At 37.0% G+C, this 19,312-nt stretch overlaps 1 protein-coding gene across 2 annotated transcripts in view; it reads left to right on the forward strand.

Moving 5' to 3' along the window:
* The window catches only part of nbas (NBAS subunit of NRZ tethering complex), a 194,546-nt gene that overhangs the window by 107,240 nt on the left and 67,994 nt on the right, over positions 1-19,312 (forward strand). For both annotated transcript variants that reach the window (XM_079887640.1, XM_079887641.1), the window contains exons 41-43: positions 9,892-10,127; positions 12,420-12,530; positions 17,620-17,873. In XM_079887640.1, coding sequence (XP_079743766.1) covers positions 9,892-10,127; positions 12,420-12,530; positions 17,620-17,873 — 601 coding nt within the window. The remainder of the gene's footprint in view (positions 1-9,891; positions 10,128-12,419; positions 12,531-17,619; positions 17,874-19,312) is intronic.

The raw sequence follows: 19,312 nt of genomic DNA on the forward strand, positions 1-19,312 counted from the left end.
CTTTAAAGCATCATGAGCAAACATCAAGTCTTCAAGGTTTCTCACAGGAATTGTCAAAGTAAAGTGCATAATGATGATGGTAATGCGAGTAATGATTGTGTGGCACTTTACACAAATAGCGTACCAAATTAAGTCTTTCTTTTTAGTACAAAGAAGTGCTTAACCTTCAGAAAATGTTGATCGGCAACCGTCAGGATTTCAAACTAAATATTATGTTGTTTTATATTCTAGCATTTTTTATGAAGTTTGGGACACGGAACATCTAAATTAGTACTGTCAAAATCTGTAATATAAATATAGATTTTTTTCATCTCCAAATGAATGTAGAAACAACAAAGACCATATATTTAAAATATTTGTTTAATGGCATTTTTGCACCATGAACGAAGGCCAATATCACCAACTCCAATTTCTGGGGATAAAATGAGCAATTATAGCCATTCAACATTACAGTATAACTGAAAGTCATCATTTTAACATAGTAGGCCTAAACTGCAAAATATCACATTGTTTTTATTTATCATGTATTACCAATTGAAGTGAACTTAAAACAATATTCACATAAAACCATTACAGTATATAAATGTCACATTTAGCTGTGCCTTTTAGATAGTGTGTTTGGTGATGTTTCAGCTCTCTCTGTTTGAGAGCTGTCAGTTCATTTTCCCCCATTTGAAAGTTTATTTTGCACATTTGTCATCACGAAAAAGAAGTTATAAAATGACTAGTTAAAATATTTGGTAATAATATTTTTATTACCTGACAGGGATCACTGGTGATCCCAGATTATTTTAGTTCAAAATATGTTTGAGCTTATATATCTCAATATTAATAACAGTCTGGTTAATTTTGAGTCTTGAACTATAAACTCTCAAGGGTTGGCTTTCTAAATGTATGTGTGTTATGTTTCTATTCAGAATTACTTATGAGCAGTAACCTTTTTATTTTGGGCATTTCATGTATGCAGCACTTGCCAAAATTGGGGGTGATGAGCAAGGGGTTAATTATTTGTAATGCGGTAAACAGCAAAAATGGATCACAGCTATTAACAAATTAATTTTGACAGCCCTAGTCTAATTAGTTTTTTATATCAATTGAATGTAAATTGTATAATGAATTTAATTTAATTTCGGATGTGGGATGTTTGCAACTAGCTACTTTTACTGCTAAGTTCATTTTATGATATGTAATAGTTTAATTAACATTATGGTAACGCTCCAGTATGGGGAACACTTATTTGCTACTAACTACAACTTTTGCCTCAATAAACTCCTAATTTACTGCTTATTAATAGTTAGTAAGGTAGGTTTTGTAGTGTTTAAGTTTAGGTATTGGGTAGGATTAAGGAATGCAGAATAAAATCATGCAGAATGCATTTACATTTAGTCATTTAGCAGACGCTTTTGTCCAGAGCGATTTACAAATTAGGACTAAATTAAGCGAGTCATTGTGAAGAGGCAAGAAACAACGCAAGAAGTGCTCAAAATACGAAGTTCAGGCATTGTTCAGAGTAGCATAAGCCCGATAAGCGAGGATTTAAAGGAAAAAGGAGAGATTTTTTATTTTTTTTATTTTTTTTATGAGGTTAAGTGCTCACGGATGGGTTTTCAGCTGTCTTTTGAATGTTGTCAGGGATTATTATGCGGATGAGGGTGGGGAGAGCGTTCCCCCAGCATAGAACTGTGAATGAGAATGTTCTGGAAAGTGATTTTGTGGCTCTCTGTGATGGAACCATGAGCCGTCGCTTGTTGACCAATCGTAGGCTTCTGGTAGGGATGTAGACTCGTAGGAGTGAGTGAAAGTAGGAGGAGCTGAGCCTGTGATAGATCTGTAAGTAAGCATCAATGCATTGAACTTGATGCGAGCAGCGAGTGGTAGCCAGTGCAGAGAGATGAACAGAGGAGTGACGTGGGCCCTCTTGGGCTCGTTGAAGACAAGACGAGCTGCAGCGTTCTGGATCATTTGTAGAGGTTTAGTTAAGTCCAGCCAGAAGAGCATTGCAGTAGTCAAGCCTAGAGATGACCAGGGCCTGGACGAGAAGTTGTGTTGCATGCTCAGTTAGGAAAGGCCTGATCTTCCTGATGTTGTGCAGTGCAAACCTGCATGATCGAGCTGTCTTTGAAATGTGATCTGTGAAGGTCAGAATAAGGCATTGATATGTGCTTCATAAGTACTAATCAACAGCCAATATCCTAGTAATATGCAAGTTAAAATAATTGAACCCTAAAACAACACGTTACCAACATTATATCAAAACGTCAAACATTTTTCAACATTTTTGTGCTTTTAGTTCCTTTTTGCTTGTGCCTTTGGATCCTTTAAAGAAACTAATCGGACAACCTAATTTATTGTATTAGTGGAAAGTGCTGTGTCGGAGTAAAAACATATTTCTCTCCACTGATTGAAACTTGATATTTGTTCAAAAGTTTGGATTCAAAAGTTTGGATTCGTCTTGAAAATCATGAAGTCGAAGGGCAACTTCTGGTCTGCTTGTAAAACTAATAGTCATTAAAAAAGTGAACTTTGACTGTGCCCCTAAATTTTTGAGACTTTGACTCCTGAAAGATGCAAGCGTAGAGTCTGCACTGAATTCAGAAGGGAAGCCTAGAAGTGCACAAGTTTTATTGGATGGTGATTGCGGTGCCTGCGAATGTTGACTCAAACTGAGAAAGACTTTAAATACAAATACTGTCACAGCTTCTCGGTTTCTTCATTTACATTATAACATTGTGTATAAAAAGTGGAACGGACTGTAAATATAAATGGTGAATCCATTTCAAAATGTACACAAAATAGAAGAGATTTTATGCTCTCATGTTTTCTAAAATATGGCTTAGAAAAGGAGACAAACAAGGAAAGAAAATGAGTTGGAAGCGTATATTTTAATATTTAAACAAAGTTTCAGTGAGCACTTGTCTTCTGCTGACACAAGATTGGCAGTTTGAAGACATTTTGTTTTAATGAACTAGACCTGCAAGCTAATTCTGGGAACTCAAGTCATTAAACTTTTTGTTCTCATGAGCTTGAAACCGTCTGTGTTTGTTTCAGAGTCTTTACACAGCTCGTTTCTGAGAGCTGTCACTTAGTTATCAGCGCTCTGCTTAGCTACAGGCTGAACAGGTTGGATGACAAAACAACACAAGGAAACGTTCTTGTAATTATATCGCAGTGTGAAAAATATAAAGCAGCACTGTGGCTCTGTCATAGTTTTACAAAGATCACAGATACGAAGTCACGGTTTACAAGTGCTTGTAAAGTGGGATTTAAAAAAAAAAAAAAAATTTTTTATTTAATTAAAAATGAGAATTCTGTCATGTTGTTCCAAACCTGTGTGACTTTCTTTTTTACAGAACAAACAATTTCCAAGAACAATGTGTTCCAAACAACACTGGACCTCTTTGACATTCATTATTGTTTTTCAAAATATCTTCTTTTTGTGTCCGAAGAAAGAAATTCATACCGGTTTGGAGCAACATGAGGCTGAGGAAATGATTTTAGAATTTGCATTTTTGAGTAAACTGTTCCTTTAAAGTCAAGCTAATTTTCTTTTTTTCTTTTCTTTTCTATTGTCTATTTCAGATAGCCCTGCCTCTAAATGATGCATAAAAACAAAAACAAACTGTTTGCATGTCATTTGGTCCATAATTATTATAGTTAGTTGGTCCATAATTACACTAATGTTCAAAGGTTTAGGGTCAGTAAGTTTCTTATGTTCATCAAGGCTGCAATTATTTGATCAAAAATACAGTAAAACAGTAATTTTGTGAAATTATTCACTGAAAGGCCAGCTGGTATCTTGTATCTATTCAGCAGAAAATGAGTATTGGATATGTTTCAGATATTTCAGTATCTATGTTTTGAATTATTTTTTTATTTTATTTTTTTTGGACAACACTACATTACACATAGTTTATTATTTCAGATGCCCTTTTTAAATACTACAATTGAAAGAATGTATATATTATACACAATTCAATCCGCCAAAGTGGCTTGTAGAAATGACTGCGTTACACGCCACTGCTGAAACCCATATATATATATATATATATATATATATATATATATATATATATATATATGTATTATTATTATTATTATTATTATAAAATGTAATGCATTCCTGTGATGTTGAAGCTGAATTTTCAGCAATCACTGAGTGCAACAAGGCCTGACCACTTTTTAAGCGACTTTGGTTCCGGAAGTATTTTTTCCATTCATTTTTCCCATAGGGATTTTAAAGTCTTCATTAAAGCGTTATAAACCATGAACCAAGCCAACCAGCTACAAGGTGAATCATAAACTTACAAACTTTGATTTGAAGCACAAAAGTATTGAAAATCGGATAAAAAAATACAAAGATACACGACTGTGGAAAGAACTACAGTCCCCATAATCAAAGTTGAAGTTGAAATAGTGCAGACTGACGACTTTAACTGAAGCAGATACCATCGATTAACAACCTCATAGCTCACGGTTGGTCTGTCGTTAAAGGTTTATAAGTTATCGTTGAAGGTTAAATGAATGGAGTTTTTACCGTATGTTGCACTCTATTACTTCAGTGTCACACGATCCTTCGGAAATCATTCTAATATGCTGATTTAATGCTCAAAAACAGTTATTATTATCAATGTTGAATCCTTTTTGTGAATCCTCTTTGATGAACAGAAAGTTCAAAAGAACAACGTTTGTATGAAATGGAAATCATCTGATTCTGTAACATTAAAAATTCCGGACAGGCTGGACAGAAACCCGAAACGCTGAAGTACCTGAAGGAAGCGTGAACTGTGAGGTCCCGTGTTGGCGTTTCGCCCTTGAGCGCAGCAGTTAATCCCAGGGCTGCTCCCGGTTCCTGCCGGGAGTGTACAATCAACACAACACCCGCTGAAAAAGCACACTCAAATAAGGCATGCCACAAGTCTATTATTTGTTTTCATTTGATGTGCTTTTAGCATTGTTACGATTGCGCCTCGGCATGTAAACTAATGACAGACCCTTAAGTTGCTTATTGAAGCCTGTTTCTGTCCGAACTGGAAATTTTGAATGGCCTTCCCTTTTAAAGAGCAATACAGAAGGTCATGGATGGAAATGATTTTTTGTTGATACTTTACAAGGTTACAGTTCGCCGGATTCACGGCCAAACGCTGCCCACAGGTGCACTCAGAGTGATTTTGTTTTCCAAGGAAAGCTGAGGTAATAAGTGGCTAGTGTTTAGTGTACACCGTATAGCAATTCGCACATCTGCACGAACGCACTCTTCTTAATGGATTGTAATGTTCCTCTGTGTGGCGTTGGTTAAATGCTAGAGAAAAATCCATTATCGCTGATGGAAAGAGAAAGATTATGATGTTCTGTGTGTTTTACTTCCACCTGTTCTCTTTCCAAGTGACATTTCGCGTTGTGTTTGCTACTATTTGTTGAAGGAGACGGTCTTGCGGCAGGCAACGGGCCTCAAACGCCCCCATCATTTGTACCTCTTCAAATTCTCATCGTCTTATCCATTTGTCTCTTCATTTGCCTTTTCTCGCTCTCTCTGCCTCTCCACTCATTTCTTTCATGGTAATCCATTTATCCTTCCTTTTCTCTTAATTTAAACCTCCTCATTCTCTCGCACACGACACACAGTTTCTCTCTCTAGCCCGTCACACATCCATTCCTGTGCTTTCCTTCGCCTTCTCTCTCGAGCAGATCCCCCTCAGACATCATCACTATCACAGGCAGCACATGTACGTGTTGTTATTGAAAGCAAGTAGGTCTGTAGGAGCGTGCAGTCGGGCCTCTGGATGAATTCGGCTCCATCTGAAACGGCGCACTGCCTTTGCATTGCAAATTAAGCCCAACAAGATGTTTCTTTCAAATCTAAGTGCATAATTATGTTCTCTGTGTAGGAATGAGACTGTGATCCTGTTGTACTGTGACGCCCTACTAACAGTGAGCAAGTGTTTTCTCCCGCAACCGCTGTTGTTTTCTGTTCCCGATTTTGTCGAAATGGAAAGCAGCGCATGTTTTAAATGGCAGAGGTGCATCCCTGGAAAAGCATGCTTTCCACTTTTATTTGCCCAGGGAAAAGATCTGTGATCTCTTGAATTACTTATCTTTGTGTGTAAATTAGTCTGTTCTAGTTTATTTTATTTACTAAAAACTATTAAAAAAAAAACCTGATGTTTTTGTTCAAAATTCTACTCTGCGTAGTTTCGTTCCGTTAAAATCAATCCAAATTAAAACTTTCAAAAAGCGTTGCTAAATATGAATAGAAGATACATTTTGTATAAGCAGTTTTTGAGATTTGGAAGTTTGGACAAAGCCTTTGCTATACTGTACATAGACATTTCATATTAAATGTTATTTAAAACTTGCAAACATAAATCTCAGAGTGTAAAGTTAAAACTCTTTGTTTGACTTTGTTCAGAACAACGTTCTCTGTGTGTTTTTTTTACAACAGTAAAATAACTTCTAATCTATTTTTATATAGTCTTCAGTGTCACATGTGCCTTCAGACATCATTCTAATATGCTGGTTTTGCGCTCAAGAATAATTTCTTATCAATGTTGAAAACAGTCGTTCTGCTTAATATTTTTGCAGAAACCGATACGTTTTTATCAGGATTCTTTGATGAATATAAAGTTCAGAAGAACAGCATTTATTTGAAATGGAAATCTTTTGTAACATCATACATGTCTTTTCTGTCACTTTTGATCAATCTAATGCAAATCTTGCTGATTTAAAAGTTACTTTATTTAAAAATGAAAAAAAAAAAAAAAATCTTGCTGACCCCAATCTTTTGAACCATAATTTTTGTGTATATTTGTAATTAAATAATTTAATCAATTATTATTATTTTTTATTTTTTTTATTATTTTTATTATAGTATCTATATTATTATTTTAATAATAATAAAGTACAAAGTACACAACTATTATTATTTATATTATTATTTTCTTTTTTTCTTTTTTTTTTGATTATAGTATCTATAATTATTATAGATACTATAATCAATTCTTATAATTCAAAATAGCTACATGGATTCCATTACATCTTTTAAAATAAAATAAAAATAGATCCAATAAATCCATTTACTACTTTTTTGGATTTCTGATTACAGTACCATAATACAGTATATAACATTTAATGACCTAATCTGTCACTTAGTATTGTTGCTTACAGCACATCATCAATAAGTTATGAATTAAAAAATACTTTTCTTAATTATCGTCCCATCTGTATCTATTGCTTAGATTGTAATCTCCCTTGATGGTGTTTATTAAGTGACTCTGGGGTTAAATCCCTCGCTCGGTCGGGGCCGATTAGCTGAATCGCCCCCTGTAGGGTTTGAATTGCCAAACCTTCGATTACCAGCCCAGATCTACTATACAATGCATCCATTCCCTGATGTGGAAAAACAGACTGAACTCCAGTAAGATTACACTATGGCAAGACAGCTAAAAGACTACCTTTGGTCTTTGAAATCTACTTACAGAGATATTGTTGCTTGATAAACACGTTATTAACGATTGACGCATTTACAGCCAGCGCCACGTCTGTCGTACACAGCGCGAGCTTGTAATTTAATATTGCATTCTGAGTACCAGCGAGGATGCAGTGATTAGTTACCAGCTTTTTATTTGATGCTGATGGATGTTGCTTTTAACACACCATGTGTTTTTGTGTGTGTGTGTGTGCATTAGCCATCAGTAGGCAAAGCTTTAATCCTTTTAAGCAAACTCCTTTTTATAATAAAGCCCCATCCAGCCAGATCTTTGGTGGTTGCAGTCGAGATGCTCAGTGTGTGTCGTTCTGTCTTTGAGAAGGGGAATCAAAATGCTGTTTAGCATAATTGTCAGAGTGAGAGCAAGACAGCCAAACCACAGAGTACACAACTGTTCATCATAGCCTGCAGCAAACATATTCAGCCCACCTATGCGCTCATTATATTTAAATAGGTGTTTGTAAGCCATACTGTTTTTCAGCCCAAACCTTTTGAGTGTTTTTAGATGCCCTAGTTATCATCATTTTGATTTGCGATTCAAAAAATTGTAATCGTTAAGTGTGTACGATCAAGCTTTAGATTATTTTTAGGCCATTCAGGGAGGCACCAAACCGACCACCTCTGCACTCTCGTACACACACCTGTGGACGTTTAGCATAAATAGATGGCGATGCGGATGCAAAATACGATACGCCTGTTATTTTACCGCACTGAAGACTACAAACATGCAAATATGCAGTGAACCTCGCACATTAACCCATCCAAAAAGGTCTTTTAACATCATTAGAGGTAATTACCGTCTAAAACCCGCCTGAATTCTCGGGCACGTCTACCCCAGGGTCGGTTATTATAGTTCACATGCCTGATTGCATGCGCACTAAACACGGGGCAGGTGTGAACAACAGGAAGAGCAAAAGATGGATAGGAATTGACGGATAAGCTACAGGCTGAATCTTGCTTGTGGTTGGATCGTCACTCTCTAAAGACGAAGTACGAGAGAGACAGAAAGGGAATAGCTGGATAAAGATGTTTCATCATGAAAGAGCTTGTCTCGGAGAGGGGGTTCAAATGCTCGCCGTATCCATCCATCATGTCTCTTTTCTGCATCCCACAGATCAGTGGTTCACAACCAGTGACCTAAAAATGAGTTGAAGGTCTGTTCTGGTCACGGACAGCGAGGCGAAAACTATTTTAAATGCAACTAACCATAAAATTGTACCTAGATTCATGTGTCAGTTGGTAGAAGCTGCCAATAGGGTCGATTCAGTTATGACTGACTAGGACATACTTGCTATGAGGATAAACCAGTGGTGTTATTGTTCATTAAAACTAATAAATGAAATATTGAAATAAAAAAAACATGTATTTTTCTTAATCCACTGTGTTTTCTGTCTCTCTGCTCTGGTCTTTATCTACGTTAACACGCCTGTCTGTCGTTGTGCTCCATTTCTTTTAAAGTTTTTATTATCTTGTGCCTTGTTCTTCACCTCTCGCTCTCTTTTTACTTGCCGTATTGTCAGCTCAGAACATGTGCTGTTTGGTCAGAGTTCAATAATACACAATCCCACACAGCGTCTCATTATCAGATTCTGTAATCGCACTCATGACATGTCGTTGTAATAATTTCCATATAGATTAGTGTGTAATCATTCTATATTCTGTTCTTCTGTCAAGGCTCTTAACCTGTTCATTTCTCTTCGTGGCAGACTGAATTACACTGAATTCAAATTCTTACTTAGCATAACAATTGCAATGATGTACCGTAGACCACAGGATTGGAGACGATATACAGGTCTGGAAGTGTGAGAACACATTATAAATCTGATATTCAGAATTTAGTTTAAAGCTGTGAAAATGTATTATATTCAGTGGAACTGTTGTGCTATTAATGTCATCAAGCTGGAGTTTTATTCCAAAAGTTCTTTGCGTAATGAGTTTATCATCATCAGACTTGTAACAATTTTACATTATTTTTTACAATGCACAAAAAGTACATTTAAAAAAAAAAAAAATTATTTAAGATTATTTATTTGGATTTATTTTATTAATGATTGATAGATTCCACCTTGTTCTTGCCTTCAATGCTGACATGAAATTAAGCCATTTACTATTTCTACTCGTACTACTAGTCGGTTACTAAATTTGTTAACAGATGTTTTCTTGCGTTGAAGCACAATCGAATCGAGCTGGAGAACACACTACAGTACTGCTGTTATTAAAGTGGAAAGGCCACTTAAATACTAAAAATTCTTGAATTCCTTTGATTATTCCTATGAATCTAATAGGTGTGAGAAATATAATTACTCTCCCTACTGTTTTAAATAAAATCTTTGTGTTTGTAAAGTTGAATGGTTTTTGAATTGAGTCGTTGTAGTTGTTGTAGTCTTACATGTCTTGTTTCTATGTAGGCGGATCCGAGAGGGCTGATACGTCTCGTGACCAAGCATGTGACAGACCATGCTGGATGCAATTGGGATGATGATGAGGAACTGCAGGCCCTGATTGGTCAGTTGCAACTTTACAGTGAAAGATTGACAGACTTTACTCAGGCTCAGGTGCTACAGGGACTCGGCCGTGGAGTCGATGTCCAGAGATTTAGCAGCGACAACCAGTACAAGAAAGAGACTATTCTGGGCCTGGCTGAGTAAGTATTGTGTGCCCGTGTATCACATCAAAAACATATGAATGCTAGTATATAGTGATCTCAAGAAAACAAGATTGTATGTATGTATGTATGTGTGTATGTATGCATGTGTGTATGTATGTATGTACTGTATGTATGTATGTCTGTCTGTATATATGTATGTCTGTCTGTCTGGATGGATATAGCTATACATTTTTTATATTTCGTTTTTAAAATATATATATATTTTACATATTTTTGAATAATGGTAAAGTCAAACACTCTCAAATAACAGGAATGGAAATTATGAAGTGACCTTTTGCCCAGATTACAATTTAGCACACTCTTGACATTCACAAAGAATGTGTGTGGAGTTGAAAAAGAATGACACATCTCCTACATCTTTTAATCTGTCTGTCCTCTGAATATAGCCCGGGACACACCAAGCCGACGGTCGGACGTCGGGCAGTTTTTGTGCGTCGGCCGACTAAGTTTTCTAAGTATGTTCTGCACGTTTCCGCAAAGTCGGCTGAAATTAGTCCTCTTCTCCGTGTTTTTTCCGGCCGATTCGCCATGTCGAATCGGCGTCGGGCCGTCGGTGAGAGAGAGAACTCTGATTGGCTGTTCAGCTTAATAGCAAAACAGCGAGCAAAGAAGTCAAGACGTTACAGATAGAAGGCTGTTCTAATGTTACGTCACGTAATGTTACGTGTTCTTGGCGAATATTTCAATATCAACATGAGCGGCGTGGAATAAAGAAAGTGTTTAGCAGGATTGATATTCAAAACGGTAAGCACTCACTGCTTTGTTTATGGTTTGTGTATCTTCGGTTTCCCTTTTTGAATGACGAATATAGATGAATATATCTTCAGAAATAGACAGTGTCTCATTTACACGCAGGCGCAGAACGCGCATTCTAGCTGACAGTCGGCTGTAGTTGTCTCTGTGTGTCTAAGTAAGTAAGTAAGTAAAGTAAGTAAAGTAAGTAAGTAAGTAAGTAAGTAAGTAAGTAAGTAAGTAAGTAAGTAAGTAAGTAAGTAAGTAAGTAAGTAAGTAAGTAAGTAAGTAAGTAAGTAAGTAAGTAAGTAAGTAAGTAAGTAAGTAAGTAAGTAAGTAAGTAAGTAAGTAAGTAAGTAAGTAAGTAAGTAAGTAAGTAAGTAAGTAAGTAAGTAAAGTTTTATACAGCAGAACTATCCAAAATGCTGAACAAAGTAAAGAAAATCAAATAAAATAGAAAACAACCAAACAGAACAGACAGAAAACAGAAGCAAGATAATATTAAAATGCCAGGGAATAAAGATAAGTTTTCAATTCAGATTTAAAAAGCAATTGAAGGTGCAAGGCGGATGTCCAGGGGTAACTGATTCCATAGACGGGGGCCGGCAACAGCAAAGGCTCCATCTCCCTTAGTTTTTAGACGGGAGCGAGGGATTGATAAAAGTCTCCTATCTGAAGATCTTAAAGATCTAGTGGATGACAGAGGAGTAAGAAGATCTCTAAGATATGATGGAGCTTGATCATTAAGACAAAACAGATCAAAACAAACAACAGAATTTTAAACTGAATTCTAAAATGGATCGGGAGCCAATGAAGCGAAGCTAAAATTGGGGTGACATGAGCATATTTCTCTTTCCCCCGACGCGAGGCGACGACACAGTCGGCTTTCATCAGCGCTAGTTCTTTGGCGTTGGTTTGGTGTGTCACGGGCTTATGACTCTCTAGAAGAGAAGCTCATTTTTCAGGATTTATCATTTGATCCAAGCCAGAGCCCTGGCTTTAAGCAGCTTGATAGACAGTTTTATAAGGACTGGAATCACAGGTCTGGGGTGACTAAGGTCTAGCCAGATTTGGCGAAACGTCCACTGCTTACTGTAGGGGTTGCAAAATGAAGTTCCAGCAGCTCAGGGCAGATCTGAATTGCAAGGGAAGCCAGAAAAGGGATCAAATCATTCTTTCAGAACAAGACAGATCAGGATTTTTACGGATATGTTACACCTGGCCTTTGATGGGCAGCCATTTTGGCCAAGATTAGACAGACCAAGACACTGAATTTACCTAATTAAGCTTGAATGTTTTAAATAAAAATAAAAAATTCTCTTTATATGTGTAAATGTATTTCATTTGTCAGTTTTGTTCCTTTTACTTGTACTTTTTGCCTTTTATTTACCCTCTATCTGTCTTGACTGTCTCTTTTGTTCTGATGTTTTTTCTATCATTCTGTCGTTCTACCTATCATTCTGTCTGTCTGTCTGTTGTTCTGTCTACCCTTCTGTCATTCTATATGTCATTCTGTCTATCTATCATTCTATCTAGGACATTGGATGAGAGCGTGTATGGGATCTCTCGTTCTTTGGCTCATCGGTACAGCATTCCTCTCTGGGAAGTACACATGACGCACCTTGAGTTTCTGTTCACTGATAGCGGGTAAGACACTCTCTCTCTCACACACACACACACACACAGCAGACATTAGCAGCGCTCACACTGAAAACAGATTTACTGCACACACAACACTTTTTCCAGAGGAATGAGCCTGCAAAACCTCAGTTAGAAGCAATGTCTGCAGCTTCCACAAGTAACAGTTTTTATTTCCTCGACGTGAGGGTCAAAAACCTGCAACCCTGTGCTCTAGAGGTGCAAGCAGAAGATTGCACGGATCGATCGCAGAGACTGGCTTCCAGTCGATCGGTCAGTGTGATTTGCCAGACTTAGTTTAGTAGCGAAGGCAAGAAGCTCTTTGTTTTTTTTGAAATAGCTTTGCAGTCGGTTTTTATTGGGCTTTGAAAATCCACACACAAACAATGTGCCACCCCTCCTGAGCTCCCTGCATGGTGAATTTGTTGCTGAATCATTGTTCAAAGCCTGGTCTAATCAACTCCTTCTCCATCTCTCACTGGGTTTAATCACACCGAATATCTCTCTCTCTCTCTCTCTCTCTCTCTCTCTCTCTCTCTCTCTCTCTCTCTCTCTCTCTCTCTCTCTCTCTCTCTCTCTCTCTCTCTCTCCCTCCCCCCTCCTTCCCTCCCTCTCTCTACATAAACAGGCACTCATTTGACTTTGCTTGTTTAGTACAGATTGCTTGGGTGAAACTGATTTACTGTGAATGTGATTTTTTTCTTCTTTTTTTTTTTTTTTTGTTTTCCCTTGTGAGAGTCGTTCTGGCCCCTTTTTTTAATCTCTGTGTAGAGCATGACATCTCTTAAAATAATACACATATATATATATATATATATATATATATATATATATATATATATATATATAAATCTCCCCTCTCCATTCAAAGGAGTTATCAAAGAAGAATGGCACCAGAGGGAGTTTGAACAACTTTGGCAATTACTCAAAAGTTTTATTGTATTGCAGTTTCTGTTTGCTAATTTGTCAGCAAATGGGCTTTTCTGACTGATGAGGACTTGTAAACATATTTTGCATCGTTTATGCTATTTACTCAGTTTATATGATTTGCATATGATGTGGTTATATAATGCGTTTTCAAAGGCTTTGAAAAGGGGCAGTTCTTTGGGGGGGTTTTGTTTTGTTTTTTCCCCCTGGTGGTTTATTATGTCACAAGGCACAACAGAGTTATGTAAATGCTTTGATTTATTTTAGAGGTAATTTACCATATTAAGCATCATCCCCAATTTTGTGCAGATTTTTTGATACATACTCTTGTTATTTGAAATAGTTACACTATTGTGTAAAATGTGAGCTTTGAAGCACAATTTAATGGGGCTACATAGAAATAATTGCTCATTTTGGTATGATTGCTTTGGCTTTGCATTGGATTGAATAAATAAATAAATAGTTCAGTTCCTCTCTATTTAGCTCCAGTTACAGTAGTTCTGTTTGTATATGTATGAGCACAGTACGGTTTGTTTCATGATATTTTGTGCCAGAAATTTCGATTTCTATAATTATTATATTTTTTTACAAACTGCAGTTGTGTTTTATTCTCAAGCTTTCTGAAACAAATTGTTTTTTGTTGTTGTTGTTGTTGTTTTTGAATCCTACATATGACAGATGGTCAGTCCAAAATTATCTTTCTCTTTCTAAACAGCTGCTCTGCTACAGTCTATCCAAATTTTTTTTTTTTTTTTTTTTTTTTTTTTTTGCCACCCTGCACCAAGTCATGTTTTTCTCAGGTATTCTCTTGTATATTCTGTTTAGGGCCAAATAACATTGCTGTTTCATTTGTATTGTTTTAGTCCAACAAGACTTTCTTTGTTGTTGTTTTTTTGTATTGATCATTTGGCTTAGCCAATTATTTTTAATCAAATCAGTCACATTAGTTATGTTTTTGGACCAGCTGAATGAATTGGTTCTTTTCAGAGTTCATTTTATGGTTTATAAGGGACTGGAATTGGTAGGTAAGGGCACTTATTTTTAGATGTTTCCATTGGTTCTTTTTTCAATTCAGATTAATACACTGCAAGGTTTTGGCTTTTTTCTGCCCAGCATGCTTTGTTAGGTGTATTATATACCCTGAGGATACTCTTTCAAAACTCATGAATGGCTTCAAATGGGTTTTTATTCCAATTTTCAAATTCATGTTTCAGTATAAGAACCTCACACTGCACTGCCATTATAATGCATTAGCTTCTATAGCTGAATGCATTTCGAGCCAGATTTTAAGTGCAATTTCAAATTGGTCTTAGCATCAGATGGCCTTTTTTGCTTTCTTTTTCAGGTTATTCATTAAGCTGAGGTTTGCACAAAATTTCAACCAAATATAGGGTACAACGGGGCTAAAGGCAGTCACAAGTAAACCCAAAGTATCTTTAGTCTATTTTTTGGGGGCATGTTTAATTTTGATTTACCAAAGGTGAAACTGGGACATATAATCAGGTGGTAATATTCCGACAGCATGATTGCAGTGTAATATTTATTTTACAGCACTTTTACAAATATGAAACATGACAACTTTTCAAGCCACATTTCAGACAAAATTTGACCAGTTTTACTTTTTTCCTCCTCCATCAAAAATAGTTCCAGAAGAAGCCACAGCATCAATTTTTTACATCAGACAAGTTGACCTGAGTATTACTTGGCAGCATGCATTAGAAAGTATGTGTACTAAGGCAATTTTCCCATTCTCATTAAAAGAATTGGGTCATCTATCCATTCCAGGTCCACATCAGGTTTTTCATTTTACCCTTAAAAAAAAAACACACACACACAACTTTGCTCTGCACTGCTCGCATACTCTAGTCCCTCTAATGTCCCAGTGCTGCTGGACTCTGTCCATACTCTGGAATGCCATATGACCAATCATATTACAGGACTGTAACTAATAACATGTATATCGAAGAGGGTTAGTGATGGTTTTTCATTCTGCCCTTGAGTGAAGAATTCAGCCTCTGTGTCTCACACACACACACACACCCTTTATCCGTTCTTGGCATTGTAATTGCAGCAGGAGACAGGATTAATGGCTGCTGTGTTTAGTGAAGTATTGATCCTGTTAAAAGCAGTTATTCTGTGTTAATAAGCAGACTGCAGTCAGAGGCTCCTCTTTCCCACTCTTTATCTCTCCCTGCTGCCTTTCCTTCCTGTAATTTCTGTCTTTCTTGTTTTGTCTCTACTATTTTCTTCTTTTCCTCACTTTGTTCTGGACTGTTGTTGTTTTCCAGCCTGTCTTGCATTCCTCTCTCTGCATTGCTCTTTCTGTGTCTGTGTTTGGCCCCGGGACATCGTGCCTCCAGCCAGTATAGTCATTTCCATTAAACATGTGTTAAGGTCCATAGGGGTTACGCTCTGAAGACAATGGATAGGTGTTGGCCACATGCAGCCTGCAGCTCGCTCATTTTGTTGTATTAACATTGAATATGATTAGCTGTAACACAATGTGCACATGCTGAGTGCACACAAATGTTGAGGCCTGTGTGTGTTCTATGAATGTTACTGTAGGTTGTGTCTTGCACAATGGCGTGCAAAGAGGGGGCTCAAACTTGTTAATTCTGAAATCTAAAAGTGTCCTTGTGGTCCTTAAAAAAAAAATAAAAAATAAGAACAGTTTTTTTTTTTTTTGGAATAAGCATTGGACCAGAGGATCTAAACTGGGATCGGCCAACATTGTGAAAGCCAGGTTTATTTAATGCTAGATTAGTTTTATGTTCGATAATAGTTAATATACCATTCAGAAGTTTTGGGTAATTATTTTAATTTAAGAAATGATTTTTATTCAGCAAGGATACACTAAATTGATCAAAAGTGATGGTAAACATTTGTAATGTTACAAAATATTTCTATTTAACATAAATGCTGTTCTTTTGAACTTTAAATTCATCAAAGAATCCTGAGAAAATGTATTAAGGTGTCCACAAAATGTAGAAAATAAGTATTCATTAAGTATTGCCCCCTGATTTTTGCATATTTTTGCACTGAATATCATTGGCGTCTTCATTGAGAACCTACGCATAAAGAGTGAACAAAAAAATAATCCAAAAAGTCAGTAAGTGGTTATTAGCAGCAATTACTGCAACCAAACATTTCTCACATTTGAGTTGATGTGAGCACTACTGTGCCATTGGAAAACTTTGATTTTTATAATAGACTTTCTTGTTTCAGATCATTGTCTTGCATTGTCCAAAACAATCAAAAACGGACAATAACAATATTTAAAAAATGTGCAAACTCAGAAATTCAGAGGCAATTTTAAAGTGGCCTTTTTTTCCTGCCCCTGTGGAGGTCTGCAACCCGCTTATCTAACTTCATCATGTATTCCCTGCCCTGTTTGTGAGTCAGCATGCTTTTTATGTCTTTTCTCTCTATTACTGTGTACGACTCTTTCTCCAACCCCTTTCCTTCTCACACGTCCACCCTCACGTACAGCATCAGCAGACCTGCTGGATAAATGGACTTGGCAGTCATTGAAGGTTCACATAGTAATTTATTGATAACCCAACTCTATAAAACATTTCCATGCATCAGAATTGCTATGGGATATTTCTCTGGTGCAGTAAAGCTGTTTATCTTTACTGAAAAGCCATTCAATTAGAACGAGGTGGAGGGCCAGTCCACACGCCTGCTTATGAAGTCACCGTGGAGATAAATTATGGAAATCAGGGCAGCGCTAACATAAAACATGACACCCACAGAATCCGAATCTGACATCAGATTTATGGTGGGTCAGTTATTGCTCAACATAGGCTATAATTCACTGCTTAAAAAAAAAAAAAAAAATTGGTCCTGGAAGTGGTCAAACCACAGTGAATAAAGTTTAATGGACTTTGAAGAAGTTCTTTTAGATTAAACAAAATCAATTCTCTCTCACAAGTGAGCCGTCGCAGCATATTAACTCGACCTTAATGTACTTCATTTGGTTCGGGGGACAATTGTGTGGGTGGTGGTGGGGGGGGTGGCTGTGCATTGCCTTAATGATTCACTACAAGCAGTTTGCAAAGGTTGAGTGATCAATGCTTTTACAGACCTCGGTTACAACTGCTCATTGTCTTGTTTCTGTCACCTTCCAGTCTTTCATCTCCATCCATCTCTCATTTCTTTCTTTCTTCAGCCTCTCCACCAAAAACATCGAGGGCCGGATGGAGACTCTGGGCCTGTTCGAGACTCTAAAGAGTGACCCTGAGTCATTCTACACACACATGACTAAATATGTGTATCCCAGTATAGCCGGATCCGACCAGCTCCGAATCCTCTTCTACTTCACTCTTCTGGAGAACTGCGGCTGCGCTAACTACCTCCCTCAATCTGCTATGAAGCCCGACACGCACATCAAACTGTTGAAGAAGCTCAAAGCCGTCGCTGTCGGTGAGTAACAGCCAAAGTCTGAACAAATGGATCCGAATTCATCACGTCCAAAATGGTATTCAATCTTAAAGATCAGGTTTGAAAGCCAAATCAGTGTTTTGTATAGTGTGAACAAAAACGCTGGTTGCAGCAGGCATTGAAATGTCATTTTGAAGAAAGGAGGATTCGATCGATAAATAAGCCGACCTGGCAACACAAATGAAGCGGTAAATCAGCTCCTGCTTGCAAGCATGTCAATCAACACCATAACCAGAAATTTCCCGTGTAATAGCACATCTCTCTCCAGCTGAGATGACAGGAAATGGGTCGCTGAGCAGTGAGGGTGCCAATGAAAGTAATAGAGGAATGTTAATTAGCCCGCATACAATACATTTTTGTTCTTTTCTGATAAGAGAGATTATTATAATGCACACAAAACATGGAGTGAGGTTTAAATGAGTTCATTAGCTCCGTACCTCTCTCCCTCTCTCTCTCTCTCTGTATCATGCAGTGCATGTGATAATGCAAATGTAATAAATATCATTCACTCACATCTGCATATAAGTTGTGTACTTATGTGTGAGAAAAGGCAAGGAATTGTTTTTTCTCCAGATTCACAACTAGTGCATGTGCCTGTTAATTAGTTCTAAACACGGTTGCATGTGCTTGCAGTTAGTAATAACATACCATAGAAGTGCTTTTTACTATATTTTTGATCCTATAAATGTCTTGCAAACACTGAACTTTTGAACAGCATATCTATTATCTATTACAGCAAATCTATTATTCATAGACTTATACTCAAATATTGTGGTTCTGAGTAGCTTTATGCCACTTCTTATATCGCTAGAACTAATGATTAATACATCATTTTTCAACTTGGTAGTCTTGAAGTGAGTGTATTGAAAGGTCAGGAGGGAGTTTGTCAGAGTTTTTGCACCATACTCTCTCCTGTCTCAACTGATACCTTCACACTTAGTAGGCACCGAAAACACACTGTCGCATACATGCTCCTCGACACAGTCCTGTAAAGACTGTTCTTACCATCTGCCACAACCCAAGGGACAGAGATGGCACCACCTTTTCCACATCTCTGTCTGTTTGAGTGTATATATGTGTGTTGAATGCTCTCCTGGCCCCTGTCGTGAGATGGGCCCATTCTCAGAGGCAGGTGTTTCAATATTTAATGCCCTGATGAGGCTTTGTGTGTCAGTGTAATGTTGACTGTCTGACTTGATATATCCTGGAGGCATGCCAAGTCTACAGCTATTCACATTGATTGACATATATAGAAACCATATCGAAGCTTGAAACTGCAATAAATGTCCCATATTTCAGATTAATAGAGATTGAGATTGATTATTTTCAAATTCCACATTCACTGTTAATAGTGGATTCCACTGTCCTTGTCCCTCTAGTGTAACGTAACAGGAAAAATGTACAATTTATATGTATTTTTG

Source organism: Squalius cephalus (genome assembly GCF_949319135.1).
Source record: "Squalius cephalus genome assembly, chromosome: 12".
NCBI classification, from domain to species: Eukaryota; Metazoa; Chordata; class Actinopteri; order Cypriniformes; family Leuciscidae; genus Squalius; species Squalius cephalus.